Source organism: Harpia harpyja, chromosome 4 (genome assembly GCF_026419915.1).
Source record: "Harpia harpyja isolate bHarHar1 chromosome 4, bHarHar1 primary haplotype, whole genome shotgun sequence".
NCBI lineage: Eukaryota > Metazoa > Chordata > Aves > Accipitriformes > Accipitridae > Harpia > Harpia harpyja.
This window is the reverse complement of record NC_068943.1, coordinates 55,350,902-55,378,491: the sequence shown is the minus strand read 5'-3', so window position 1 is coordinate 55,378,491 and position 27,590 is coordinate 55,350,902. Positions and strand designations below refer to the sequence as shown.

The 27,590-nt window shown below is 41.6% G+C and overlaps 1 protein-coding gene across 3 annotated transcripts in view; it reads right to left on the bottom strand.

The window, feature by feature from the left end:
• Positions 1-524: 524 nt before the first annotated feature.
• The window catches only part of ISM1 (isthmin 1), a 41,762-nt gene continuing 14,696 nt past the window's right edge, over positions 525-27,590 (bottom strand). For 2 of the 3 annotated variants that reach the window (XM_052784107.1, XM_052784105.1), the window contains 5 exons: positions 18,787-19,023; positions 10,319-10,586; positions 7,111-7,254; positions 4,175-4,264; positions 525-2,477 (listed from right to left, as the gene is read on the bottom strand). In XM_052784107.1, coding sequence (XP_052640067.1) covers positions 1,960-2,477; positions 4,175-4,264; positions 7,111-7,254; positions 10,319-10,586; positions 18,787-19,023 — 1,257 coding nt within the window. In that variant the 3' untranslated portion in view covers positions 525-1,959. The remainder of the gene's footprint in view (positions 2,478-4,174; positions 4,265-7,110; positions 7,255-10,318; positions 10,587-18,786; positions 19,024-27,590) is intronic. The other variant, XM_052784106.1, reaches the window with a different exon arrangement.

Here is a 27,590-nt window from a genome sequence, read left to right as displayed (position 1 = left end):
CTGGAAACCTGGAGCATAAGTACAGGGCTGAGGCTCTGCAGCCTGTCAGACTAGCTCCGGCAGATCCGGGCAGAGCCTTCGCAGTGTACGCACCACATGTTTGGTCAGAGTGGGTGTCCAAGGCCCAGGCTGCTTTTTAATCCCCTGATTTGAACCACCTGGGCAGACCAACACAAGCCTGACTCTTACCAGACTCACTATGCATATGTTAATGCTGGGGGGACAGTGCACAGGTCTGTCTGGGAAGTCGCAATCAAGCAGCACCTGAAAGGCCAACACAGCTAGAGAAAATATTTACAGTATGTATGTGTGTATGCATATAGCAGAAGGAATTGTCTTTCATGGGTGTCTTGAATCTTTCAGCTAAGACCGACTGCAGTACATGATCGGCTTTACTGCTGTGTGAGGTTCCACATGCAGCGCACATATGTGTATCAGACCACATAACCCGAAAATAGGCATTTCTCTAGTAACATTTAGCCTTGGTTTTCCAAATGAAGACATTGACTTGCAGCAAGACAGCCTTTTACAGGATGGAACTTTAAGTATTTATTTACCCACAGCGTAATTTTTATCTTTCAGAAGAATGCAGCTATCAGCTGCTTAATTACAGGATTATGTATGTAAACTTGCAATTTATAAAAATTTGGAAGTAAAACCTTTGCCTAACAACAGTCTTATTGTTGGCAATCAAGTTCCATCTACGGAAGCCTTTCGTGTTAGAGACATACTCCCCATGTGAGTTATTGTTACAATTCAATAAATACTTTACAAAAATAATGCTAGCTTTTTAAAAAATTAAGATATTTTAAGTCACCGATAGTTCCTCCCAGACAGCTTCCTTAAAGAATAGCTTCTTCTGCAGGACACTGTGCACTCAGCATATGATAAATGGGGGGAAAGGGCTGGTTGTGTGCTTTATCTCAGGGAACTTAGAAATGCGTATTCCACTTTTCCTGTTCTTCAAAAAAATAAACTACTTTTTTTTCTTAAAGAAAGAAACAAGCAGATCTAAACACTCTCCATATTAAAAATAGGGAAGTAACTGTGATTTTTTTTTTTTTTTTCCTCCTTTGACATGGCCTCCTTCTCTGGCCTCAGTCCTCCAAAGACTTATGGCATGCTAAGTTTACAGGTAGCTGCCCTGAAGATCTGCTCCCTGGTATAAGGGGTAAGCGCTGACAGCTGTAGCTCCCTATCTGAGATGTCTCTGGAGTGGGCTGTTTGTAACTCTTGCAGAACCACTGCATTGGGACTTTTTCTGCTCTACAGGAAAACCACAGCTACATCTCCCTGCAAGCCTACCCCAAGTGGACTGCAAAGACCTGAACTAGAAGGTAACAGGAGGAATTCCAAGAAAAAAAATTGCTAGTAACTGCCTATATTCACTTATGAGTATTACCCTTCCAAAAAAAAAAAAAACAACAAACCAAACAAAAACCCTTCCTTTCTTAGATATGACTAGTCATGAAATCAATTATAGAGAAAACTGATGCTGTAGGTGCGTTAATGTTGCAGACCATTCCCATATGGAAGAGTACATTCTTCAATCCTACTGTTTATAACAACTTTTAAATACGCGCCCTCCTCAGCTGGGGCCTTGGGGCCTGAAGGTGATGGCAGCTGCCCCTCCCCTCCCCCCCATCTCACACTTATGTTACAGTTGGGGAATAAAATGAAATGCACATTATTAAATGAACATTATTGCAGTATAAAATCCTACCAGGACACGTTTTATGTATGTCTGTATGTAAAAATATGTGTGTGTGAGATAGAGAGGTATGTGTTTATAAATTACACACACTATGAAAAATACTTAAGTATTATATTACAACTATATACATTCATTAGAAAGAAACTGATCAACCCCTGTGAAGGAGACAATGCAGCCGCCTTTATCAGTTCTTTGGCATCCAGGAAACGAATGCTATTTTGTGTCTGAAGAGGAGGAAAATCTTCTCAGTATTCCCTTGCTTCTTGAAATTGCTTGTAGTAGTCTTCGTCTGAAGGGTTTTCTGTACACTTCTGCCCATTGTTTGGAGGCCGTGCTTCATTGTATCGGCTCCAGTCGCCTTTGCATATAATCCAAGGCAGAATGTCCACTTTGTAATGGAGTTCTGCTGAGAATTCGATGCTGATCAGGTTTGGCGTACCTGCTCCTTTCCCTCTGGTAATCAGCTGCATATTATCATTATAGCAGCAGTGCTGTGCTGCAAGCGTTGTGCTTTCCAAAGAGAGCATGGAGCGGATGCAGTATCGTGCAGTGGGCTTATAGATCTCCAGTTTTTCCTTTGGACCACTTGCATCTTTCCAGCGAAAGTTCTTCCTCTTAATTCGATCATAGATTTCAGCAGTGCTGTATGCAACTTCTCTGGGGTAGGAGCATGGGCAGCTGGGAAGATCATTGACCACTTTGTGCATATATTTCTTCAAGAACTCACTTTTGCAGGTCATCCATCTTTCACAGCTATCAGTATCTGTTTGAGGGCAGGAAATGGAAACTTAAGATACATTATGAAGCATGCCAGTTCATACGATCAGTGATAACAAATGAGTAAAGCATAACTGTTCAGCACCAGTGCTTTGCTTAAGAAAGAAAGGGCAGTCAAAGCTTTCCTCCCTGCCCACAATGTCTTGATGTGCTGTCTTGTCAGATAAAGAAATCACACATGTGACTGGCTCTAGGACCTCAGGCAGTGCTTGTCTGAATTACAGTGCAGCACCATGCCAGCAAGAATCTTTGACATTTCTTCTACCTGGCAAATTCTAATTAAGCTGCCGTTATCACCATGCAGCACAAGAGACGCTGTCATTGGTGCACAAGTGACAGAACTGAAATAGGGAAATCACGGTGATTTGATGCCAGTCTCCAGTTTCAACCCCTATTCCACACACTCACCTTGTAAGTAGAGCAGATTCAGATGTTGAAGGATTAAGTTTCTCATGACGCTAGAAATACCAAGATGGCAAGCAAGGCCTGCATTACTTTTTCTGAAGTTCATTATTAAGCCCTAATTCAGCCTTTCTTTTAACTAACAAATATTTTTTTCTATTTGATCTCCGTCTTCCCAAAGGGGTATTTCAAGCAGCTGTAGTTCAAACATGGAGACCGACATCTTAGCTGGCAAATGCAGCCAAAAGTGATTCAGATTCTTAAAGGGCATATGTGACATAATATCAGAGCGTCTGTACACTAGGAGGATTTAATGGCACCAGAGCCATGACTTATAGCTGGGATTAAAGAGATTTATAGACTAGTAGCATATTTAATACTGGCACTTTATTATTTTGCAAGAGTCTTGGGAGAATCCAGTTAAACATCTCCTACCTAAAACATAATTTAATGTGTCTGTATCATGCTACAGGCTTTCAAAAAAACCCTGCACATCTTGCTCCACACTTAGTGGACAGGACTCTCGAGTAAGGCAAAGACTGGGACCTAAAACGCTTACAGCAAACATTCTTGCAAAATATTTACTTAGTGATCTGTGTCCTGTTTTTCTATCTCCTTAAAGAGTCCTGTCCCAGCTGCCATTAACTATTGTGCTCTACTACCATAGGAGGGAGGTGCTGGATTACATTATTTATCCAGTTAGTCCAGCATCCAGTGTCTAAGAGTGGCCACCCTATGGTTTCACTGGAGGGATGAAATTAGAACATTACAGAGGTTGGGCTGAGTTTTAGATAGATCAGTATCAAGTCATGCCCTATAAAATTGCTTTGGCTAGTCCCACTGCAGCACACACAGTTATAAAAGCTATGCATGCTCACAAAAGTCATTGTCATTTTTTTTTTTAATGTGAGAGCTGTACCTAAAATGCTTTTATAGTATCGTCCATTCGAGGCTATTATTTCAGCAAAAAGTCCTAAACAGTGTTTGATTTTTTTCCTCTGCATTAGTGTGGAGCCTTACAGTTCTTTTCTGAACTAGGACAGAGAATCACTATTTTATAATGAAAGAAGCACAGAAATTTGCCAAGACTTCAGAGGAGAAAGATTCTATGACAGAAGTAAGCTAAGGTTCAGATTGTAAACTTAAACGAGACAAGAAATGGCCATTATTATTGACATTTTTAATGGGAAACTCAAAATCTTGGTCCCGCAGTGAGAGTCAAAACAGGAAAATCTAAGGAAGTCTCTTATCTATTACTGAAAGATTGACTAGGCTGCTTACCAACTTCAAACAGTTTGGTAGCATTAAAGTCTTCACTTCCTGCAAGTAAGCTCACTTCTGTGGCAGCTGTCCGGAAGGTATCTTCGATCCCTAAGAAAGACAAACACGTGTTAGTGCTGGTGGCGTTTTCCTATTGAAACACAATGCAATGCCCTCCTTCCCCAGTTCTGCAAGGTGCTTTTGTTTGGCAGGGAAGTAATCTGAAGTTGCTGCGGGAGGGAGTGTTCATTTAAAAGTATAATGACCAAGGAATCCATGGTAGATAGGAAGATAAAACATTAGCTTAGCCCAAAGGTCAAAAGTTTTCAAGTTTTAGAGCTTAAATTATATTTAAGCAACAAACTGGTCAGTTATGAACGCAGTGCAGGGACAGCAGTGAGGGAACCAATTTTGTTCTTCCTCTTCCCGATGCAAAGCTTGCCAGCATCTCCCTGTAATCCAGGTATGAGCTTTGCACACACTTCCTCAAGAGCCACATGGTCAGCTTTATGTGACCAGCGTCTTCTCCAGAGCATGTATCACCAGTGACCAACAAGGTAAAAACAAGTGTCCTAATGGAAGCTCAACAGCCCTGGGTAAAATGTGACATCTGAAGGAGACAGCCTTTGTGCCACTTTCTAAACAGAGCGACATGCCCGAAGACAGGTAAGTTCATATCCGTCTGTGGGCAACCATTTTTCAGGAAGTACGAGGAAGAATGATGCCATTACAAGACAAATGGCGCTTGTTGGTCTCTCTCAGTGCTAGGGAATTGAAAGGTGTGAGTAGGTGAGAGATGCTTGTTGGTCTCTCTCAGTGCTAGGGAATTGAAAGGTGTGAGTAGGTGAGAGATAAATAACCTCTCCAATCAATCCCTGCCCCCTCCGCCCCCAGCAATCAAATAAAATGTCAGGATCTTCAAATATCGGGATCTTCCAACAACCTCCAGTTAAGTGTCTGCTATCAGTAGAGAAAAACTCGTATTGCCAGAAAATGTGTTAATTGATCTTTTGATCTCAATGTGTTAATTGATCTCAAAGTAAACATCCTTTCATCGCTGCTTTAGTTTGGCCTACCTACCAGCCTACTGTTTCCCTAATGTTTCTGTGCCATGTAGCCTTAAAACAAATGTCTCTTCCCTGCATTTGAACAGGTTTGGGTTTTTTTCCTCTCCACTGAAAGACCTCCAAAGGGAGCAGAAAGCTCTTTAATATGTGATAACTATATGGTTAATAATGAAGTCTGTTCACCATCTATCTTGCCAATGAACTCTCTCCTGATCTCCTGAACTGGGGCATAATAGTGGCTTGCAAAGCTTCAAAACAGCCTCAGGCCGCTTTTCAATAAAATTATCATGGGGTTTTGCCTTAATTCCAGCAGTAGATGCAGAATAATAGATACCCAAGAACCCGTTACAAGGCAGTAATTCACTGCTGGAATTATAAACAGCGGAAGCTGAGCTTTGCCCTTGTAATTTTAAAAATGTCAGCACAGCCTCAAAGAGTGAATATATTTTGCTTGCTGATCGTTGGGGGTCTGTTATATGACATAATGTATTTCAGGTTTGCCACTGTTTGATGCTAGCTGGTAATAAATACTGGAGAATATAACTGGGGGCTACATGCTTTCTTTTGGAATTAACCCCTTATTATTGAGGTTTTAGGATGTGTGAGAGCATCCAGAAACATTTTTTCTCCTGAACTGCCTAGCAGCCATTACCTTGCAATGGATGCACACATCTATCTGCGAGTGAGAAACTTCTCTCCAACTCTCTCACTGAGGCTCCCTAAGTCTTCTCTCCAGCACTACTGACATTTCACTTCCCATCAAAAAACCCTGACCTCCAATTTAAGAATTTCTGCCTTTCTGAGTCATTAAGTAAACTCAGTGAAATGCGTACTGCCACGGCACGCGTTTTTACTTCTCTCCAATCTTGGGAAGTAATGAAATTGCACATATCCCATGCATTGTCGCAACTACTGCATCACTGCATTACAAACTAGACTAAATCCAAACACACAACAGCATTTAAAGAACATCATGGGAAAGTTTTCCATAGCAGCTTTAAATTTTAATGATGTAGATTTGAGTGCTCAGCCCTGCTTTCACCAAAGCGAAAACTGCGTAATGCTAAGGACACCTCTGTTACTGGCATTTAAATGTCAATGCCTGTAGATGGGTAGGAGCTCAGGTAAGGCTCCTTAGCCATGTTCTCTGAACACATTCAAGCCAAAACTCTACATTCCTTCATCCCATTGTGCACAGCTGTTGCAGGACCAAACTTGCTGTTTTATAATTCTCCAGTCATCAAACAACATGTAATGAAACAGAGATGACATTTCCACCTTAACATTGACTTTCTAGGACAGGAAATTTTGTAGCTTAATGCCCAATGAACCCAAAATCTCTGGAGTGAAATGCAAAGCAGGTATTTAAAGTAATTTTTTCATATTAATACACATGGAGTCTTAAAGCAACTCTGTATACATTAGGCACAAAACTTAAAAGCCATATAACTGGGGAGGGAGCTGTTTGTTCACAACCCAGGCATGCCCATTCACTGCACAGCAAAACATGAGCTCGCTGAGGTAGAAGTCAGCTCAGATGTTTTGAAATTCTAAAATTAATACAAATTTGTTTCAAGAGAGTAGATTACACCCTTTGGAATACAAAACGTACCGTGCACAAAAATGACTGCCGTAACCTAAAAAAAGCCTGTATTTGTCTTTTAAGTCCCAGGGGATAGTAGGCTGCATCTAGCAGCATATTATTACTTGCAAAGAGCCTGCCATTTCATAAATGGCCTTGAAAGCCAGCATGTCTCTTCCCACCGAAACTCCTACCTAGCCAGGAAACAAAAGGGCTCTGGGCTTTGCGTCCAGGAGGGCTCTCCTCCCCACCCTCGACCACCTCTCCCCACTCCTCTTGGACAGCAGTTCCTGTGAACATGATCACACCTGGGCAGTTGGGCCTGTCGCAGGTCCGTGACTCGGTGGCAGTGCAGGCGTACCCGCAGGACCTCGTCCGCTTCTGATTGCCACTCCCGCAGGTGACGCTACAAAGGGACCACGGGCTCCAGTCTCCCTCACCATCAATGTAATCTGTGTAAGAACAAAGATGAGGAAGGAAATGAAGAAACAAAACTCCTACCACCCAAAACTACTGTGTAGTGTTTTTTATTAAGAAGGCAAAACAAGAATGGAATCCAGATGTCTCTACCTGAAACTCGGGCTAAATGCCAGGCATAAGCCTGCTGCTTAAATGGTTTTCACACTTGATGCTCCTCAGGGAAATGCAGGCAACATTATTTGAAAAAATATTTCCTTTCTCTTTTGACCTTTTGGCAGCTGAGAATCCTCAGCTGCAAAGCTGGGTCATGAACTAACAGTACACATCTATTCACATAATTTCCCTGTATATAGGAATATGTTTTCTGACCACAGACTAATCAGGCACAGGATAAATTAAGTTTTCTTTTCCTTCTTTTCGAAACACACAGCAATAGCCCAACAATACTCAATTAATTTTTAGGACACAGCGAGTGTTGGACTATGGGAGGCTGAGGGTCATGCGTGAAAATTGCAATCTTGTTTTTCAGTCCTTGAACAGGAAACGGATATTACAGGAATACTGCCATGAATATAGGGAACAGCATATGCATCTTGCACCCAGAACAACATGCAATTTGTAGTGTTTCACGTGAATTATTAAATAACGTCAAATCTGACTGTTTACTAGCAGGAACCTTCTGAAAACAAAACACGACTTTATTCTCTTCTGGTAGACAGCCAAGGGCAAACGATACCGAGTCTGCACCACTGTGGCTCGGTGCCGCTGTAAATATCTAAATCCCTTAGAGCCAGTCTCCTTTGTTTGCTGTTGCACGTCCCACCTTGTGAAGGCCACCAAATGGAGCCCATGAACCAATCCCAGTTTCCCGGCCTTCCCACTGGCCTCCCCAGCTGAGTGTTGTCTCTTGCTAGGGAGTGTCTGGCTTAATGGATTTCTCTGCAACCTACAGGAGAGATTTAACTGACCCTGTGATCATAACTTGCAGCCTTTGCTCATTTGGGTTAAACCAGCACTGGTAGCAAAGCTAAATCGGGTTTAGAGACTCTGAGCCAGCCCTGCTCTACAGCTATAGGCTGAACGTGTATGTACAACTGAGACATGCGGACAGATCCCTGTCTGCACTGGCCTCTGTGCTACACGCGATTCCTGCTCCCCCCCCACTGCCATGCTGTCTGTGGGCTTCCTGAGCTGGTTAGTAGAACATGTAACTTGATTTGTACCATATGTAACGACTGACGACAACTCTGTGGGGTGCTATTAAACATTTATTGCCAGGAGTATGGGAAGGTTATATATCTCACTTGTAGCAAGCTGCCTAGATGCGAGTTCCTCGTGGCAGGGACCTTATGTGCTTTTCCTCCTTTTCTTACACTGCTGCTGATCGGGAAGCCACCGCACTTGAATCAGGTGTCCATGGTGTGATGTGGGTGGGAACATGGCTACCCTCTGCGTGCAAAGACCTGCGATTCTGGAATTTGCCAACAGGTGGGCACTACAGCAGTCTGAAGAGGCACAAAACGTCTTAGGAAAATGTGATCTGCCCTCTCTCCCTGGCCCTGCTCTCCTTCCCAGCTCTTTTCCAACTCTGATTTTTTTTCTCCACGTGGCTGGCGAGGAAGAGGGAGGGTGAGCATGTGCAATGCTTGTCAAACAGCCCAGCCTGGGAGGCCCAGGAAGGGCAGGCAGAGCCGTGCGGTGCCTTTTGGCAGGGGCAGGACGAGGGAGATGATAGAGCTATGAAATGTGTGAACAGGTCAATGGGTGGAACTTCATGGGAAGCATGAAAGCCCCATATGGGCAGGATCTGCTGCTACATCGTCCTGGCCAAGGCCAATGGCACATGACATTTTAGGTTAGTCAGAAGGCCAGGAGTCTTTTCCGATTAGTAGGGTGCTCTGGTGTACGGCAGAGAGCTCTAGGATAATTTTTAGGCCTACCTACCTAGTGTTTATACTGCACTATGAAACATACAGTATCTACTATTAAACATACCACATTAGATTTTCAGCTGCAGCTCAACCTGTTCTTCCCATTTTTATATTTGTAATTCTTTTTTTTTCTACCACAATTATTTTACCTAAATGAATAACTACCTAATATATGAATTCTTGGCAATAAAGTATGCCCACAAATAAATGCAGGTGCAAAAAGAAGGGATAGACTTTAATCTTCCGGCCACAAAATTTAGTACATATATATGTGTTTAAATACACCATTCCACAAGAAGGCTCTCTCAATTGTTTAGGCTCTAGAACTTAAAGTTAACCAAAACAGGGGAAAAATTAAGACTGAATCAGTGCATGACAGCCACTCTGCAGGACCTAGGGAGCGCAACAGAAGTGCCAGGGTAAGAGTACCGTGGCTTTGAAACCCTGGTCTAACTAAAAATCTTCTGTATTTACATACAACTTAAATCCAAGAGGCTCTGAGCTACCTGTGAGCACCTATTAGTTCACCTCCCTTGAGTCATTCCCGTGCAGATAGTCACAGCCCGTTGGGGCAGTGGATAACTGTAGCTCCTCTCTGTTTCTAGTTTCTGCAACTGTTTCATACAACAAGCTGAAAACAATTGTTTTCACCATGACACATCTGGAAGAGAATTACACACGCAAATACACAATGTTCCTGCTCCATATGCCACTCCCCACACATGCACCAACATAATTCATCTCATTTGTGTATCCACCAAATACTACCACGTTTTAGATCTTGCTTATTTATCCAATAATTATATTTTGGTTCCCAAACGACTGCACGATTCTAAATTTGTATTTATCCTTACTCTAAAAATAAATATGAAACCTTATTTCCTTTGCTTTTAAAAAAAGTACACTTAGGACTAAAAAAAGGTCCTCTTATGGGATAACTGGTATGATTTTCAAGATTATAGACTTCCTAGTGGAATGCAACTACCACAGTACAGCTTGTGCATCTGCACAGATTTGTATTTAAAAGCTGATGAACAAAAGCCACATGTTGAAAAAATTCTGTTTTGGTTGGCCTACTTTCAGCGATGCTTCACCATTCTCATTTCCCCCAAACTCGTTTTTACAATCCCAAGATGCCCATAAGAGGCCTGGAATGCAAACTTACCATACTCTGGCTGCTCCTTGGACTCAAATGTCCGGTGACTGGGTGCATGACTATCCCACCCACCAAGAGGGTTTAGGAAGTTGCTGTCCTCAGTAGTGCTGTCATACTTGTAGTCCTGGTCACCGCTGCTCATGCGAGTCAAGGTGGAGGACCTCTGCCACCAGTTTCTCCAGTCAGGTGATGGGACTGGCCAGCTAGGCTTGCTGCTCTCTTTCTGCAGATCCTTGTCTGTCTCGGTGTTGGGGCCATCCACCACTTCAATGGTAACCTATGGGATTCAAAATAGACCAGCCTGTCTGTCAGTATCTCCCCCTAGTCAGTGGGAAACTTTCTATACAGCGAAGACAAATGGCTGGTGTTGCCTTGCAAAGGGGCTGTGTAATACTGTAGGGTTTGCGTGTTGTAAACCATATGCGGATTACCGAGCCGAGATATGCAGCAGCTGAGTGATTCCTTCTGCTACCTCTGCTGAATCAGACCTTGGAACAAAAGCTAGGAAAAATCCCGCACAAAACAATAACCCATGCTGTGCCTAAAACCTTTGCAGCAGAATCTTCTGCCTTATGGGGAAAAGATATTTAAACCCAAACATATATGACCAGGAAAAAGAAAACCAAATCTGTTACTCTAATTACGCTGAGGCTGAACTTGAGGCAAGCATGAAGCACACTAGTGCGCAGACCCCATTCCAAGGACTTGGGCTGACCCAAGACAGGGCTGAGGAAGTCCAGACTGAAGTCTGGAAGATGCAGAGCCCGGGGTCTCTGCCGGCCTTGCATCTGCCTTGCCCTCTAGCGGCACCTCAGCCCGTCCCCTCCCATGGCCTCCCCGCAGCACCAGCGTTGCCATCACACAACGGCGTGGGCTGTCACCGCTGTGTGAAACCACACTCGGCAGTGATGAGAGCCAGCAGCTCTTTCAACCACCGCCGAGTAAGTCATTTGCTCCTAAGCCCTCTGAAGTAGGTCCTCTTTCTGTGCTGGAGAGTGTAATGATATATAACCCGTTTACGGTCTCTACAGAAGCCCAGAGCCAAGGTTCAAAGTTTGCTGCCCAATTCCCTCACAGACATCATGAATGTAAATATAATTCTGCATAGGAACAACCCTCGATTACTCCTTTTCTGTGCTGAACAATATGTAATTATGAGACTCTGGGATAAATACTGTGTGCACATATAGGTGGCTATTTAGGTAGAACTAGGTACTAGCAATCAGAAACCTGGGCTCTATGAGTCACGCAAGCTTAGCGTGGTCACAGATAAGTCATAAAATGCTCTGATGCTTCATGCTAATGTGGTTCTGTGATTATGCTGGACTGGCTAAACAACCATGATACAGAAGTGACTATCAGATATACCTATAATGTTTAATAGGTATGGAGGTATTCTTCATGTTTTATAGATTTACAAAGCAGTCTTTCAAGACAGGACTCCATGAAAATTGGGTTGTGTAAAACCAGGAAAACCAGAATAATGTACTATTATGCTAAAAGTCATTTACATGGCTCTATGGATTTGCATTATTTTGGACAAAAGGTTGAGTTTTATACAATTGTTATTTGTAAAATCCCAAGACACACACAAGAAAAAGAAAGAAAAGAGTGTCTGTGTTTCTTCAGCTACCTGTGACCCACAGAGGAGTGTGACACAGGAAGCAAAACAGAACTGCTGCCGTAGCTTCATAGCTGCAGACACAGCTGCACAGACAAGACAATGCCCATGCATCCTTTTTTGGAGAAAGGAGATTTTGCATCTATTTCGTGCTTTGCATTTGACCATAGACCAAGCCATTGAAATGAAACAACTTTGAGGCTACTAAGAAGCTCCACTGGGAGAAAGAGAGAGGGAAAGTGCAGTTGTCAGCCTAATAGCATCTTTACACAAGAGATGTTTTACTCCCAGACTAAATATGGAACTGGAATGATTACTTCATTAAACCCCAGTTTCTACAGACCAAGAATTAATATGGATTTCATAAGTCTGAAAACATCAGGGTTAGTTCAGGGATTCAAAATTGTTGCATCTATCCAAGCAAAACAGAGTTTTCACAATAAGTGAAAGGAAATAGTGTTACTGAGCGGCTAACACTATGCACTGCTGGCCAGTCGCAGGGCTTTAGTACTGGCCACATGAAAATCAGTATGATTCTAGTACTTTAGTAGCAAGTATTTTTAAGACCACGTTAATTCTGTAAGCAATGACGCAGCAAAGTGAATCCCCCCCCCCCAACAACAAAACAAAAAACCAAACCAAACCCTCTCATAAAAAAAGGGCACTTGATAATCATTCCATATGCTTTGGTAATCTGTAGTTATATGATAGTGAATCTGCATGAACTCGCATTATTTCTGCCAGGTACAGTTTGAACAACCATAGGGATTCGATTTAAAAAACTTATTCAGAATGCCAAGTCAGTTTAAGCAAAAGAGGGTTTGTAGGGACAGAGGAACTCTGTTGAGCTATGTGCTACCCTGGGGAAGAAAAAGGCAGGTGTAACGCACAAACTTCCAGGGTCATAAGACCTCATCAGACCTCCAGCAGCACTGCCACTAACTTAGTTTCAAGACATGTCTGCGCAATCAGATACTCTTCTTCAGTCAGTTTTTGCTACCAAGGAGGCTTATTACAAAGGCCTTTAAAATGAGTTTCCCAACGCACAGCCTATTTAAAAACCGAACATAACAAAAGCAAAATCCAATGTGGCAGTCTGACACACACCTATATTTCTCTCTCTGTTGTTTTAAGCTTTGATTACCAAGTTGCTTGTTTAACATGTGGCATTAAAACCATAGAGTGAAAGAAATTCTATAAAGAATTCTGGGATTGTCTGAACTGCCACTCTTGGAAATTAAAAAAAAAGAAAGCTTCATTTGACTCTAGTTCTGTTTGTTTTCGGGGACTCATCTATGCTCTGCCCAGCGCCTTTTAACTCTAATGGACCTTCCAGGGGCAGCGAGGAAATCAGTGAGTAATCCTAGTAATCCTCCCATGGTATGACCCAAAAGTTAGGGCAGAGGTGTGAGAAGAGGCTGTCGCTTCAGGCAAGCAATTGATCCCCTATCCCAGTCTAAAATTTTGAAAAATCAGCATTCACTGAATTCTTCCCAGTACTGACAGACAGACTTAACAACATTAGCCCACGACTATACAAATACATATGCATATACATGAGACATATACGTCATACACAAACATGTATCTTGTTTGATCAGTTTCTCTACTGGGGGTTGTTTATAAAAAGGAAAAAAGAAATCAGATCTAGAACTAGAGTCATTAAAAACAGGCATTTAAAGCAGCCCTGGAAAAGCTTTCATGCTATATAACTACTCCAACAAAAACATGTTCTCTCAAAAATTAAAAAATAGACCTAGTTTAGTATTTCTATCTTGGAGACTGTTTTAAAGACTTCATTTTCTCTGATTTCTTCTTCCAGTGATTATCAAAACTGTAAAGATTATTTATTTTTTTCTCAAGCTTCCCAAAATGTCTGTGGTAACATGGTTCTTGTATAAATCCACAATAATCTCCAGAAGTATTCAAACCTAAAATGAAGCCACTTCGTTTATGGTTGTATGAGCTATAAATAAGGATGTTCCTCTAAAAACAATTGGCATAGGTATGTTAAAACAACAGATTTGCAGTCAATTTCTAATGAAACAAATGTATCAAGCACAGATGTCTTGAGACAGCGAAATCCAATTTTCTCCTGGCCAAAAATATACAGAAGATAAATATTATCCCCGCCTGTTGGAGTGCACAAAAAGTTCTGTGTACTTCCTCCTGTTTACTGAGACAATGTTTCTGAATTCACTTCAGTGGTGTAAACATTGCCCTAAGCAACTGGAAGATTATGGTTCAGAAAGACCTACATTTGCAATTTTGTGCAAGCAGTGGATTCTATGACATTTCTATCCTCTGTTTCCTTCATGCAACTGATGCAAATTTTCAATGCAGAGCTTGCCATTCCATAAAGGCAGATATGTGCAAGTCAGCAATGAGGTAACTATAGTAGCAGAACAGAAATGAGTTCATTAGAAGATATTGAAATGGTAAATTTAGGTTTACACCACATAACAACTTCAGTTAAAATTATATCAGTAGTGACACCAATTTACTTCCAGTTATGTCATGACAGCTCACTTTTAGAACAGTTTTCTGAACTTGATGAAAAGTGAAGGACCCTCAAAATTTGCTGGGAGCAAAGACGACAATGATGTGACTCAAAACCTGAAATTTGTATTTAACGTTGTCAATCCTATTTGCACTCACTGCCCAACTGAACCCCAGAATTAAAAACCTGGTCAGAAACCCAGCTCTGAATTTTGCACTCTGCAGCGAGCTCTTGTTATGCCATGACATTAAGAAATCTACACAGAGGTAGTAACAGCTCTGGTATTGGAAGTGGTTTAACCATGGCCCTCTGGCACCCTGCTCTGCCTAGACCAGCCTCTCCGGCTTGCTAAGAGGACTAGCTAGCTCCTGGCAAGGCTACACTCTGCTTCCAGTGCTGCAGCTAGGGAAAACTGCTTTGCTACTACCTTAAACTATTAAGCCTTACAGGCATTACAAGAAATAAGCACTACTGGAGCCCTCCAGTTCTTACTGTTCTAGGTCAGAGATGAGACATACTGGTCAGAGCTCGGTCTTACAGGTACTGCTGAGTCTTTTGTGATGATACCGAGGTGGTGTTGCTTTCCAATGCAGTGAAACGAGCAGCTTCAAACGACAAATATAAATGCTACCTAAAAGCCACATCTAATAAAATGTGTTAAAAGTGAGATGTGATATAGATGGAGGTGAGGGAAATGGCCATGGAGGAACCCAGAGAAGAGTTGGCTTGAAGTCTGCAGTTCTTTTTTAAAAGCAGATCATACAGCCTTGTTCCTCTGTAGTTGTGTATGTTTCTAGATTGGGTGGTTCTATGTAGATTTTTTTTTAAGAGAAGGTAGAAACTGAATAGATATCACAGAGAATAAATAAAGCTAACACAGCAGCACTGGAGTGGCATGATAAAGACAACACATCACCAAGCAGACAGCATTAACTTCTGGCTTAAAATCACTCCCATCAATTATTACCAATCCCACGACTCAAAGCGAGGATAATAATCACAACAGATTTAATCACACACTGATTTACTTCAGTTTTCCAGGGCACATCAACATGTTTTTAGGACAGGAATCCCACCTAACTCTGCACAGTTTCTACTTGGAACCTGTTACCTCATCCAAAATGTTTAACACATCCATCGCAACTGGAACTCACCCAGCTGTGTCTCTGGTATACTGGTTGTGAAGCTTGATGAAGATTCAAGTTCTCTGAAGAGCATTAATATCAACAAAAAGCCCTTGCCCGACAAACAGTAAGGAGTTTTCCCTTTTCTGCTCATTTGTCATGATGCTGAGCCCTGCTAGGAAAGCAGCAAAGCAGTGGGACAACAGAGGGCAGCGCACTACCTGTACACAAGCCTGGGAAACCAGGAGTAAAAAGAAAAGGGGAGGGACAAGAGCAAGAGTTCAATTGCAAGTTGAAGCATCTGGCTCCCAACAGAGGATCGGCTGCACAGAAGAGCTGAGAGGTTGTAGACGGCTGGTTGGAACAGACGAGAAAAAGCCATCAGAAATGGCAAATAAGTGGGTTCCTATACACCTCCCATGTGACTTCATTCTCTTTCTCAGGGGTGAGAACAATTCTGTCTTACTCTGAATAATAACCCTGCCCAATTACAAGGTCTGCATAGGCATCCCTTGGCTAGTTCGTAAAACGAGTGCAAACCTACACAAAAGGGATTTTCCACTTGTGAAAGGAAATCCAAAGAAAATGTGTCATCAGTTTTTGTAATCACCTTCTCATCCAGAAGTCTTCCAGGCATTGACAGAATTGTTAAAATGACAAAAAAGAAGAAAACAAAATACCCCAAACCAAACAGCCAGCCTTTGCTCAACAGCAGCTACTGCAGTTACTCTCAAACAACCAGCATGGAAGCAATGCTAAAGCATAAAATGCCACTTGAAATGATGGGAGATTTTACAAGGCTAAAACGCCACAGAAAGACCAGTAAGTGTCGTCCTGCTCTTCATGCAAAGAGTCAAATTGCTTTTGGCTTGCTTACTGCAGCTCCGACTGCTGTTTCTGAGGTTTTCCTAGAAGGCAGTCCACTATACTTATATTTGATTATCACCTGATAAATACAGTAGTACCTGGGGACATGTTAATTTTCTGAATTCCTGTGATGGTGTTCTGATATCCACCACTTCCTCCCTGAAAGAGCACACAACCAGGGCATGATACAGCAATTGCCGTCTCACAGGAAACCAGAGAAGGGATAGCCGTAAAGAGAACTCACTGGAGTATCTTTTCAACTTGCTTTTTCAGGCTGTTTTATGTCTGTTTATTAGGGGTTTTAAATTTCAAGGTATAATTGCCCTTAAAAATGTTATTTTTGGTCTATGCAGGTTTGTACTAGTAAAAGGGAAAAGAAGTTGTGGGTCTTTGACAGGTAAATGTGGCCATTGTGCTAGATTAACACACACAGGCTTTTTTCTCCTTTCCAACCTCACTGTCCTAGGAGGACATTTAAATTAACACCCCCAGGACTGTAACTCATGGAGCCTGAAGCCATTGTGCAAAAAGCAAAATGAGCATCGATTCTGCTGTCACCTGCCAAACAGCTGATGAGAAATTTGCAAGTCAACAAGTGTCATTATTTCCATTCAGGCCAGTACGGTACTGTTTAATGAGCAAGAATTCACTATAATCCTGTTTCTCCCGAAAGAGTAGGCCACCTTTTACAACCTTTAGGCAAAGAAATAAGCTTTCATTGACTCTGTAGTGAATTATTGGGAGTTTTATCTCCATGAGGCCTGACCTGCTGCAGGACTGTCAACCAGGAACTTAAAGAAGCTTTGTATATCCCTATTTATGCACCTCAGTAAGCAGAGTAAATATAATGCAGAACGTAGCGAGCCTGTTTCTGAAAGAGCTCATCCTTGTGCACAAGAGCTCTGGGATTAATGTTGCCTAATGTTTTCCAGTTTACAGGACTAGGCTTCCCAGTTCCCGGAGTCCAGCAAAACTGCTGACATAGTTGGCTGACACGTTTCCAAGATCAGGTGGTGGAAAAAGAGGTCATAGCAGAAGCAGTTACTATAAAGACAAGCCAGGGAAATGTTTCCATCTCATTTATCTGTTCCCTGGGTCTAAGCATGTTACCAAAATGCTGTTACCAATCAGAGAAGGGTTTTGTTTCCTCCTGTCCTCCATTTACACACTGTTCAAACAATGATGTTACACTATTCACCTCATGCCACAGTCTGGGGCCCCTATAACTTCCCTTCCTAAGGCTTTCTGGAAGGCTTCTCTTAGCATGAGGGATGTGTACAGTCACCACCTGTTGAACGTGTTTTCTACCTTGACCCATCAAGTATTGGACCTGCACTTGATCCAAATCTATTAGGCTTCTTAACATTGCGAGCCATCTCTGACATAATGGCGTGTCAACTTCGAGACAGCTTGTTCTCACCTGATCATGTTGGTCTCTCACCAACAGATCTATTATACCTTTACGTACATAATTCTTAGACATATCAAAAGGATGCTAATTTTGTGGGTTGGGGGAATAAGAAGCCAGGAATTAATTTAACCAGAAAACCAGTTCTATTGGTGTATTGTTTTTATAAGCACATCTTAGGCAGAACAACATTTCAATTTATTGTTTTGGTTAAAAAAGGCTGCTTATTAATGCCAATTTTGCTTTAAGGCTCTGAATTAAAAACAAATCACTCATTTCTTCCTCTTTCTAATCCTTGAAGTTTCAAGATGCAAGTGGCTTATAAGAGGCCATTCCAAATCCAAGAACAGTTTAAGGAATAACATATAACAAAGTTTCTTGCAAACAATTTTTTTTTACTCCAGGCAGCTGCTGCAGCAATTAGCTTTAAGTCTCGGTTCCATACAGAGGACCACATTTTGGGCTGAAAGTTAAAGACTTGTTCTCTTATAACCTTTGAGGATGGTTGCATTTTATAATAGCATACCAAAAGAGAATCTGTTCACAAACAAATTTTGCAACAGAGAATTGAAAACAGAATTTTAAATACCCATTTAATATCAATGAAGAGAATATCTTCCAAAATGGCAATAACAAAGATGGCTTTAGTATCATAAACAGGTCTATATTGATACCACACTTATGCAATCAATACTATCCAAAGAGAAATTCAGAAAAAAATTGAAAACTGTGCATTCACTTAAGACAAAAAGTATATTATATATATTTATATATATATTACATTACAGTACAGTACCGTACAGTCTAGTATAGTATATTCATTCTTTCTTGGTGCTATTGATAGAGACAGGGTGTTCTGACTGCATGTCATGGAAGCCAGGCTGAAAGTTGTCTTGGTTCAGCTAAATAATTTTTTGCAGCTCATAAAAAAAATCACACGTTAACATAAATTTGTACCTGAATATTGGGATTCTGCCCATTGATATCTGCTTTTGACAGGTCAGGGAAGTTTGGGAGATCCAGGAGGAAAGATCTGGGTCCATCTCTTTGCAAGGACGTATGCCCATTTTCCTGCCTGAATCGCTGCTTAGGGAATGGCCGGTGGGCAGCCTGGAGATCAGGGTATTCTCTTCTGTCCTCAGGGTTCAGGGTGAAGCTGTCTTCAGGAGAACGGTCATCTGCAGTGAGTGTGTTCTGGGGAAAAAAGCAACGCACTATAACAACAACTGAGAGAGCGTGCAGTCCTGCTAGTGCCCCTGACTCCAGCTTCCTGCCAATGATGGCTGCAGAGTGCGCAGAGAAAGCCTTACAGCACACAGACCCATGGCTCATTACTGAAATGCACGGGATTTATGACTGGTATTTTCTAGGGTGCTCATGAGTTTGGCGTCTGACTCTCACTGAAATATACTTGGTTCCAGTGGTGCACATCTGTAACCATCTGACACAAGCTAAAACTGAGTCAGACTTGGGTGCTTAGCTCTTTCAGTTTCCTGTAACATTCCAGCCTTGAGGTGGGCACCTACACATCGACACAAGCATCAAACGTAAAAGCAAATCTGGAAACATGAAGCTCTGAAGCACCCCTGGGAAATCAAGTTATATCACATTAAATGTGTCCCGAAAATGGTGAAAGGTATCTTTATTATAAATTGTTTCAGTTTGCTTTGTTCCCAACCGGAGCAAAACCACTGACTGCTAAGTGCATGTTGAAATTTACAATATTAAAAGATCCTACTGCTGAACTGGCAACCTCCCCCTCTCTCTCCTCAGTCTGCAACAACTTCCATCTCATTGTCTGTGTTCCTCACCCAATTTCTCTGGTCTTGAACATCTGAACCTTCCTTCCTCTGGGATCTCATTTTCATGTTTGCCTAATGGTGGGATTGAATTTCACCAAGTTGTGGGTCAGCGGTTAATGCTTTTGTTATTGTTGAGCGTACTTTTGGGTTTTGTAGTATCTTACAGCAGGCTGCCTTCGAACCAGTAGCACTGCTGCCACTGCCTTTGACCTCACCCAGGAGATACATTTAGTATCAAAACACTCCCTTCCTGGGTTAGGACTGGCCTGGGGACTTGGGGGAAAAAAACAGCAGAGAAGTCAAATCTTCTTATGGCTACAAAAAAAAAAATGTGTGGGGCAGATTCAGCACAGGTTTTGCTTTTGACTCAGCTGAAAAATTTAGGCTTGAGGTCTTAGTATGACTGCCTGGGGAGCTTTTATTTTCAGTTCATAAAGAGACAGCAAGCATGGAGAGGGTAAATGTTAAAGACCTATCCTTTAAAACAAGCACAATTAAAGAGGAATGGCCACATGTGGTTCTGGCTCTACTGAAGCATATTTTTGCCAGCATTTCTGGTTAAACGCAATCTCCATCCAGCTCCCCTGGCTCAAATTAAGCTAGCATACCTTTTGTTAAGCTCTCAGATAGATAACAGTTCCAATGCCTTTTCTTTTATTTCATGTTTATTTGCTTAGAAGGTTCTAAATTGACCTCTGAAGAGATTTTACAATATAATCTGTGCACATTACAGGAAAATATTCAGTGAGTTAAATAAACCAAGATTTAAGAGTTAATCTGGGACTAAGTGAAATCTTCTCAAGCAAAAACTGAGGTGGTCCTCTTCTCCCCTTCTTGCTGCACTGCATTTGTAAAGAGCAAAATCAGATTTAGCAGAATTAATGTTGTCTTGGTATTTTCATGATCAGCATGGTTACACTTTGAAAGTGCCCAAAGGGTACTTTTATACATCTATCTATAGCACAGATGCAAAAAGTTCATTCTGACTTAAGTGTACGTGTGCAGTGCTAAAAATGTATGTGCTCCTGACAGTCATATTACTTGAAGGCCAAAACAAGAATGCTTCTCTTTTTGTTGAAGACCAGGTAGGACTTTCAGATACCTTTGGTGGGCCACCCATTGACACACCCCTTATTCAATATAAAGTAGAAAGCAAATCACACAGCAGCAAGCTCCGGAAAACAAAATTGAGGGCCACTTAGCTAACTTTATGTTCCTTACCCATATGCTAGTGCTTTAATTTAACACCTATCAAACAGAATTTAACTGCAGACTTCTTGATGCATGAGGATTAAATGGCTTCTCAGTTATGTCTGACTAACAACAAGGTGTAACTGTGCTGTTATTAAATTACTTCAGACAGGAACCAAAAAAAATGTAGTACTTAACTACTTTTTTGTGGGATATCATGCCCATAATCTTACCTTTATTAAAAATAAAGTGAGATTTTATTAAAAATAATAGAATTTTCATATACAATTTCATGCTTTCCTCATCTGCTTGCCACTTCAGGAGCATCCTGATTCTTCACATTAACATTCCATACAGCTAGAGCTGGCCAAGGACTTTAGACACCTACATTTAATTCTCTAATAAGACTCACTGTGTGCTCTTGGCAGGTCTCGGTCTGTCTGTGTCTTGGTGGGGATAACAGCACTTCCCTTCATCCCTGTGATGTTTGCAGGGAGCTCAGCAACTACAATAATAAGGGCTATATAAAAAGTTTTTAATAGTGTCAGACAGATGGAATATCACATGGAGTTAGTTAGAAAATTGTCATGGTGAAGTAATGACATCAGGCTGATCGGGCCCACTACCAAGCTGCTTGGGGCAGGGACTGTCATTAATTACAGACTGAATGAGTTGGGGTGGTTTAACGTTAAAAAGAAAAACAGAGAGGGGACATGATAACCGCCCTCTACCAAAGGCTGCTGCAGCGAGGAGGGGGGTGGACCACTCTGCTTGCTTAGGGTGGACACGGTCAGAAGACCCTGGTTCAACGTTAGGTACACATTTCTAATAGCAGTGACAGCCAAGCTTAGGAGCAGACTTTGCGGGGGGGAAATGTGGAGTTTGTCTTTAAGAGCAAGGTTGACTAATGCCTGGCAGGAATGACACAGGTTAAATAGTGTGTCCTCTGCCTAAAAGCAGTGTTATCTCTTGCAGTCGCTTTCACGCTAGGACAAGCCCATGCTATGCCTCCTTGGGGCTTCTGTGTCATACTGCAACATAAGCAAACAGAAATGCTCAACATGCATGATCATTTCAGTTATCTGCTCATAGTACCATGAGCAAAAGACCATTTGTTTCCAGTTACTAGAATGAATAGAATACCTATTTTTTAGGTAGATAATTCTTGGTGTAGTGTCTAAGCTGATTCGCAGTATTATTAGACATTTATATTTCTGGTAAAAAGAGAAAAGAGGCTGCCATCAATAAAAAGTGAGCTTGAGCTGCATGTGAAGAAAAGAATATGGGCTCACTCTGTTCTGCTGCATTAACTCAGGCAAAGGATCTTCCAAGGCCAATCTAGCAGGAAGAAGTATGTCCTTACTGCAATGCCAGCATCCTTTCTGAAGAAAACAGAGTTTGTGTTCCAAAGCTAATAGATGAAATTTAATCCTTCTCTTCTTATTTCTATGTTATTTCACATGTTTATACTTCACACTATTTATTTTTAGGTGTACATGATTTGTATTCCTGATTGCTTTTGGGAAAGTAGTGTTGCTTGCCTTCCTTTAAAAGCTAGGTCACTTCACTCTGAACTACTGACTCAGTTTCTTTGAAGTTACATTTCTAATTCAGGTACATTGGTTTCTTACTCAAATGATGCATCTGCTCTAAATATTTTAAGATAAATCACTTTTTTTCCTTCATTTAATGGGATTATTCACAACTTTTAAACTTTCCATTAAGATGATTTTAAGAGGTTACTCATGCTTGCTGTCAGCTACAGTTCTGCTGCCCCATGGGATCAGATATTTATAGTTCCTAATACAAAACCAACTTAGGGTTTCTGAGTGTTCTACGCATGGACAGTATATAAGGGCAGGAACACATTATGCATAGCTGCATGAGAAGGCAATGAATTAACTCTAGAAAGAATCTGACATATCGTTTGTATTACAGAATAACACACCTTGCCACACCCATCACTGAAAAAGGGAGGGCAATAGTTCAGTATATATCAATGTCTTTGTGTCCATCTATAAACCAGGGAAGAAGAGCAATTCAGAGGGATTTTGTGAGGGTAACTTTCAATGTTGGTGATACAGGCAGGACTTGCACCATTGCAGGGTTTAAGGCACCAAGAAACAACCCTGCATGCAGGAAAGATTTCCTACCTGATACTGCAGTTTAACATTTCAATAATCAAATGGGTATTTTAACTCCCTCCATTGCCTTCCTATTTCGTTTCTCCCTCTGTCATGTTGGACATTAGCTGCAGGGAAGTGTACTGTTTCTCTTCCCCACAGAGAAGTTAAACAGAAATGGGAACTTATAAAAATATCAAACTAGGGGAAAAGGGAATTTCTCTGCATTTTTAGCAAGTAAGGGATCCACCTCCCTCCTCTCTTCCTTATTTTAATGCCATTTCCAGTTCTGGAAAAACAACCAAGACAGAGAGTAATTGAGGAATGACTGGAGCTACAGAAAATATTCTGGAGCTACAGAAAATATTCTGGAGCAGCTGCTCCTTCTCTGTCCTTCATATTTCTTACCTACCTTCATTCCCTCCCCACTTGCCAAACTAAGGGCACATTTGCAAGCACTGCTAATTAAGGAGTTGAAAGAATCTGGGAAAACTGATGCAACTTGTATCCCTAACAGCTCCGAGACAGCAAGGGAATCTATTACTAAATCCCTGCTGCAGCTACATTGCTTTTTTATTTCTTGCATACCCCTTTGAAATATCTTGCAAAATGATCTTGACAAGAGGTCTTGAATTGAAAACTGACAGTCTGTCAATGCACTTTCATGATGCACCTGTACAGCATCTTCAACCACCAGGAACAAGGAACGTTTATTTATTAGGAAACTTCACAGACGCTATAAAAGATTATATTGCTATCAGAGACAAAATGAGGCCTGGGGCCTTCACAGAAAACCATTATAGCCATTAGGACTGGTTTCATTTCCCACCTGCCTAAACAGATTGTTTTGATTTTGAAGGCTGTCGTGTGTTTCCAGGTTAGTGCTAAATGATCACTTTAAAATTAACCGGCCTGGGGAGGCTGAGTAACACACTGGGATACTACATGAGACTTTCACCTCTGCAGATCCAAGATCTGTAATGAACTTGGGTGATCCAATTCCTGGGTTTTATTTATTTTTTTTGTCTATCATGAGTATAAGCAGCACAGGACCTAGCAGGAAGAGGTATGAGGACAGTGTTAGATAAGCAGACAGTGAAGTTAACAGCTGAAAAGCATTATCAGAGACACACAGAAAAAAATTTCTTTTATGCTTAATGCCACATACAGTCCAGGCAGTCAGAAGACTTCTGTTCTGTTCTTAGCTCTTTCTCATTTAAGAGGCAAATCACTTGGGTTCATATTTAATTTCTGTGTGACTACCTGAAAGCATGCAGTGGTACTGAGCCTCACAGCTCCGGTTCACTCCAAGGAGTTCACTGATGGTTTGTATCTCCGGAAGAAGTCAGACCAGAGGGGTGTCACATCAAGCACTCAGCTACTGAGACACTCTCATTTTTTGTTAAAATGTGCTTGTCCCTCACATTTGCATATATCAATGAAGTAAAAGGCCTTACTTATCTTTAGAAAGCTGCACAAATTAACTGTTGCAGTAATTAATAGCACATTCTAGATAATCACTGTTCATAAATCATTTAAAATGGACTATATTGGCTTGCATGTACACAAAAGCTTTCACTAAGGGGCTCCAAAATATAGCATCTGCTTCAAACATTGTGTAAATAGAAGGTGAATCACTGATTACAGTTGGTAATTAAAAAAAAGAAACCCAACAACCCCCCCAAAAGAGTTCTGTTTATCAGGGTCTATTTTTTAATAATTCTCTATTTAGTCCAGCAAAATTAGTAAAATGACATTGTATCCAGTTCTTTCTAACTTGCAGTACATCTGCATGTGTGAGTGGCTATGCAAAGACCAAAGCCAGTCATCCCACAGGGTACTGCTATGGGACACGTTAGTTTCAGGGGCTCTATGGCTCTTGCAGCGGCTTTGGTTTTGCGGAGAATAGGCTGGAGTCGCAAGTACTATTGCAATTAGGACAGCAGAAATTACAGTAGACGTGTCGATCTGCAGTCACTGTTGGAGCAGAGGTCTTCTGTAGACAGCTTAAATGTTGGGTGCCAGTGGCAGCGCAGTTAGGCAGTGAGGTGCTTGGGATGCCCAAGTATATATATACCCAGCCCACCACAGCTGATTTTCTGCCATATGCTGAAATAGGTCTCCGGAGCTGTGTACAGCAGAAGCAGAATCTGAAAGCATCTGGGCACACTCATCTCAGAATTACAGCTTTTGAATTTTAGGTATTTTACACTAAAAACTTCTAGCCCTCACAGCTACACAGAAAACCTTGAGAACTGAACACGTAGCCGGGACTTATGTTACGACTGCAGGGATCCTAGGGCGGCAGTGTTGAGGCCCCCTTCACAGCTAAGGTCTAGTAAGTCCCAGACCACTCTGTCGAGACACATGGCCAACACTACGACAGGACCCTCTGCAGTGGAGGAAAAGGCTGTTGCCTTGTTGAACCATCTGAACTGATAGATCGTGAGTGCCAGAGCAGCCCTACTGTCATTCCTCCCCTACAGAGCCTGTTTATTCACTTGCAGTCATCAAGCTTTGGTCCATTTTTTGTTCAGTCTCTGGTTGGGAATTTCTCTCACCAAGCTCCCTGTCTCTTCCACACCATTAGTAAACAGTGGGTCTGCATCTGAACTGCTCTGGCAGACAATATTTTTTCCTCAGAGCTTAAGGAGAAAACCAAGCATATTATACACAGATCTGGCAACCTTTTGCTACATGTTGTGGACACACATTTCACAGCACAGCTATTTTTTATGCTCTGTTGTTTGCTTGTATTTCATGTTTTCCTTCATCTGGAAAACACAAACAGTATGGTTCAGCTTCGAGGTGAAGAACTGCCAGTTTGTATAAACACTTTGATAATAAAAAGGATTTGGTGGTGATTACAGCTCAATGTCTGCTGGAAAAAACAGAGGCCCTTTAGTAAATTTTCTGATGTAGCACGCACTGGTGCTTTGTTCTTCAGCAGATACTCAGCCATCCATGGGATGGCCGAGCGCACAGAATTAAAATTGTGTAGGGCTTTGACAGATGTTCAGTGCCAAGTTTTGCTTGTAGTTAACAGATATTTTCAGTTGCCTAAGCTGGTGGTAAACATTTAGTTGTTCTTCACAACTCTGAAGATCTTCCCTGTAATCACTGCCTGGCTAGAGCTCTCCATACAGGACACATTGATTTAGTGGTTCAACAGGCAAATGTACAACTGAAGAGTAGCCCAACTATTTCACTCCGATAACCTGTGGTGCCAAAATGCAAACTCTTTGAAAGTTCCAATTATTTTTAGGCTTTATTAAATACTTGCATAAAGTCACTAGTATAATAAAGCTTTAAATAGAATCCATTTATACCATGGCTAAATTTAATTGAAAAAGTCTAATCTCACCCATCATTTGAAATCTGCATCATAATTTACACATCAGGTTCCAACCGAATGGGAAAATCTGCCTTAAGCTGCAATCAAACCCACAAAAGCAAAGGAAATCCAGAATATTAATACTTTTTGTACACAACTGTTTGGTCAGGCTTTGCAGGCTAGCACACACAAAGTCAGTGTAAATGAAAGAGAACAAACATACATCTGAAATTATTTTCATGGGTTCTAAACTAGGTCCTTTTGCAAGTTTATTCCACTAAATCACTATGGCTAGGATTTCACTAGGTGAACTAGCTTTAATAGATGAAGTTTTCATCTCTCCCTAGCCAAAAGAGTAACCTTACTTGAAACCTTTTAAATTTCCAAAGTTGCCTTCAGCTGTTAGTTTCCAAGAAACAGCTATTCCCAGCCTCTGTGTCTCCCTCTCATATGCCACTGAATATCCACCCTATGCTTTCAAAAGTGTCTATGACTCTGGCTGTGTTAGCTGGCAGATGTTTTTAGAGACTAGAAAGTGTTTAGTCCCTGTGGACTAAAAGTTACATGATGACTTCATCACATAAGCAAAAGCTAATAACGGGAAAGCAAGAAAGCAGACAAGTGTTATATTCCAAAAACATGATGTTTCCTGTGCTTCTGGCAATACTACTTCTGTGCCTGAAAAAAGGCAAATCACTTGAGTCTTGATGCTCAAAACACGCACACCATCGAATCACTGCGAGATAATTTACTTCACCCTCCCTTAGCTGCTTTCCCCACCAATACTCGTTTTTCTTTGGATGGAAGTTAGAGGGTGAAGGCAGAGGAAAGGCAGTGTTCGTTTACATTCAATATCTAAGCACCAACTATATGCCTCACAACACTCTCTGGAAGGGGTTCTTACTACACCTGGGAGTTTACAGCAAAACAGCAGCAGAAATCTGAGCGGCTGCCTCAGGACCACGCACCTCTGCTCCTGCAGCGAAGTATTCTTTCAAGCCCGAGTGTACAGTTTTACCCTCTCCATTTAGAAAACTTTGGGGACTGACACACGAGTAACTGGAAGTCATTAGTATAAATGGCATCTGTACATGCAGTGCAGTAACTGTCTTATTTTTGTATCAAGACATCAGCAGTGGACATTATGCCCTCTCTCTACATCTCTGTGAACTGCCCTAATGACAGAACAAGGGAAAGAAACAAGAGGAAGCAGATACACAAGAGAAAGGCCTCCCTCCAGTGACATTACGGGGAAGAAGAGCAAGCAAGTAGATACTTGCAGTACACTCTGACAAGACAACATGAAGACCC